Consider the following 3,679-nt stretch of genomic DNA (forward strand, 5'->3'; position numbering starts at 1 on the left):
TTACAGTCTTGGTACTTTTCCAACAAAATTGTTTGTACCATTTCTACAAACCCACACAGAATCCATCAATGTTATTACATCCTCTCTTCTAGATTGACCAATCAGGAGTGACAATAATAACAGCATCAATCCTCTTCTCTCCCCTGTCTCACCTGGTGTTCCTGGGTCTCTTGGCTCTCTATCACCTGGATGGAGTGTTCACCTGTCACCCAGGGACCCCAAAATAATGTATTTCTCTTCTCTTTGTGCCTGGCTACAAACTAGCTAGGGAGGGCTATGATGTGGTGACACTGCAGAGCAAAGGGGCCTATGTGCTTTTATAACTACTTATTAACCTTTATTTAACTAGGCAAGTCAGTTAAGAATAAATTCTTATTTACATTGACGGCCTAGCAAACCCTAACCAGTACGACGCTGGGCCAATTGTGCGCCGCCCTATCACGGCCGGTGTGATACAGCCTGGAATCAAACCAGGGTCTGTAATGATGCCTCTAGCACTGCGATGCCGTGCCTTAGACCGCTGCGCCACTCGGGAGCCCAACTACCAACTCATGCACTGTATGTAATAAGCCATTTATGGGAAGTCAGCTGCAGAAACTCCCTCTCTACATGGTGGCCTGGCAATCCCAAAACAACTGTAGGAAGGACATTCACTGCTCCTCATTTACACCTGTCCGCTCTCTTGTACAGAGCTCCACCTCTATAATACAGTATTACTGGAAGGTGGGGCTCAACCTGAAGGATATAGGGTTGTATAAACACAGCACCCTGTCAACACCCCCAACCTCACATTAACCTGTCAACACCACTCACCCTCACATTAACCTGTCAACACCACCCACCCTCACATTAACATGTCAACACCACCAACCCTCACAATACCATGTCAACACCACCCTCCTTCACATTAACCTGTCAACACCACCCACTCTCACAATACCCTGACAACACCACCCTCCCTCACATTAACCTGTCAACACCACCCACCCTCACAATACCCTGACAACACCACCCTCCCTCACATTAACCTGTCAACACCACCCACCTTCACAGTACCATGTCAACGCCACCCACCTTCACAGTACCATGTCAACACCACCCACCCTCACAATACCCTGACAACACCACCCACCCTCACAATACCCTGACAACACCACCCTCCCTCACATTAACCTGTCAACACCACCCACCCTCACAGTACCATGTCAACACCAGCCACCCTCACAGTACCATGTCAACACCACCCACCCTCACAGTACCATGTCAACACCACCCACCCTCACAGTACCATGTCAACACCACCCACCCTCACAGTACCATGTCAACACCACCCACCCTCACAGCATCATGTCAACACCACCCACCCTCACAGTACCATGTCAACAACACCCACCCTCACAGTACCATGTCAACACCAGCCACCCTCACAGTACCATGTCAACACCACCCACCCTCACAGTACCATGCCAACACCACCCACCCTCACAGTACCATGTCAACACCACCCACCCTCACAGTACCATGTCAACACCACCCACCCTCACAGCATCATGTCAACACCACCCACCCTCACAGTACCATGTCAACAACACCCACCCTCACAGTACCATGTCAACACCACCCACCCTCACAGTACCATGTCAACAACACTCACCCTCACAGTACCCTGTCAACACCACCCACCCTCACAGTACCATGTCAACACCACCCACCCTCACAGTACCATGTCAACAACACCCACCCTCACAGTACCATGTCAACACCACCCACCCTCACAGTACCATGTCAACAACACCCACCCTCACAGTACCCTGTCAACACCACCCACCCTCACAGTACCATGTCAACACCACCCACCCTCACAGTACCATGTCAACACCACCCACCCTCACAGTACCATGTCAACACCACCCACCCTCACAGTACCATGTCAACAACACACACCCTCACAGTACCATGTCAAGACCACCCACCCTCACAGTACCATGTCAACAACACCCACCCTCACAGTACCCTGTCAACACCACCCACCCTCACAGTACCATGTCAACACCACCCACCCTCACAGTACCATGTCAACAACACCCACCCTCACAGTACCATGTCAACACCACCCACCCTCACAGTACCATGTCAACACCACCCACCCTCACAGTACCATGTCAACAACACCCACCCTCACAGTACCATGTCAACACCACCCACCCTCACAGTACCATGTCAACACCACCCACCCTCACAGTACCATGTCAACACCACCCACCCTCACAGTACCCTTTCTCTTTTCTATCCGAGATTCCAGTAGAGGCCCAGCGGGACATAGCTTCTCTCCCAAAGGAGTTCAACATAACTTCTCTCCCAAAGGAGTTCAACATAGCTTCTCTCCCAAAGGAGATCAACATAGCTTCTCTCCCAAAGGAGTTCAACATAGTTTCTCTCCCAAAGCAGTTCAACATAGCTTCTCTCCCAAAGGAGTTTAACATAGCTTCTCTCCCAAAGGAGATCAACATAGCTTCTCTCCCAAAGGAGTTCAACATAGCTTCTCTCCCAAAGGAGTTCAACATAGCTTCTCTCCCAAAGGAGTACAAGTCCAACAGCAGTGACCCGTACCAGCAGTTCATTGACACTTATGGAACCCACTACATTCACCCGGTGGACCTTGGGGGGAGGATGAAGAGGGTGACTGGAATCCGCACCTGCTTGGCCACCCTGAACCAGGTGTCTGTGTCCCAGGTGCAGACATGTCTTAGTATGGGGTTGTCTGATGGCATGGGGTTGTTAAATGTGTTGAGTGGGCAGGGTTCAAAGGTCTTTAATAATGAAGACAGAATTACAGGTCATGACAAAGGTTTCCTGAGTCACAGCACTGAGGTGACAGGTTGGGATGGCTGGATGGGTGGGGTTTCCATGACCAAACCAGACTCTGAAGGCTTCAAAAAATGTCTGAATAGTCTAGAAAGGATCCCAGACATTCAGTCCTTCACTGGTCTCCCTCTGCGTGACTTGGTTCATGACACCAAGGTGAGGGATAATCTACAAGCAGCTATTGGTCAGAATGTGACAGACAATGAGATTGAGAGAAACAAGACAGAACAGACACCTTGTGGGGTGAGTTCTCCCAACCTGTCTCCTGATCGCTGCCCTCTGTTGGTAGGGAGAGGCAGACTGACTGTCCTTGTGGGGTGAGTTCTCCCAACCTGTCTCCTGATCGCTGCCCTCTGTTGGTAGGGAGAGGCAGACTGACTGTCCTTGTGGGGTGAGTTCTCCCAACCTGTCTCCTGATCGCTGCCCTCTGTTGGTAGGGAGAGGCAGACTGACTGTCCTTGTGGGGTGAGTTCTCCCAACCTGTCTCCTGATCGCTGCCCTCTGCTGGTAGGGAGAGGCAGACTGACTGTCCTTGTGGGGTGAGTTCTCCCAACCTGTCTCCTGATCGCTGCCCTCTGTTGGTAGGGAGAGGCAGACTGACTGTCCTTGTGGGGTGAGTTCTCCCAACCTGTCTCCTGATCGCTGCCCTCTGTTGGTAGGGAGAGGCAGACTGACTGTCCTTGTGGGGTGAGTTCTCCCAACCTGTCTCCTGATCGCTGCCCTCTGTTGGTAGGGAGAGGCAGACTGACTGTCCTTGTGGGGTGAGTTCTCCCAACCTGTCTCCTGATCGCTGCCCTCTGCTGGTAGGGAGAGG

General features: G+C 51.5%; 1 protein-coding gene across 1 annotated transcript; it reads left to right on the forward strand.

Annotated features, from left to right (window-relative positions):
- Positions 1-242: 242 nt before the first annotated feature.
- On the forward strand, positions 243-3,169 carry LOC135527642 (perforin-1-like; the record flags this gene model as incomplete). The annotated part of the gene is made up of 3 exons (XM_064956128.1): positions 243-311; positions 2,500-2,733; positions 3,155-3,169. Coding segments are annotated over 3 exons (318 nt in total), but the record flags the coding sequence as incomplete, so codon positions are not given.
- Between the last annotated feature and the right edge of the window lie 510 nt (positions 3,170-3,679).

This window comes from Oncorhynchus masou, chromosome 33 (genome assembly GCF_036934945.1).
Source record: "Oncorhynchus masou masou isolate Uvic2021 chromosome 33, UVic_Omas_1.1, whole genome shotgun sequence".
Classification (NCBI taxonomy): Eukaryota; Metazoa; Chordata; class Actinopteri; order Salmoniformes; family Salmonidae; genus Oncorhynchus; species Oncorhynchus masou.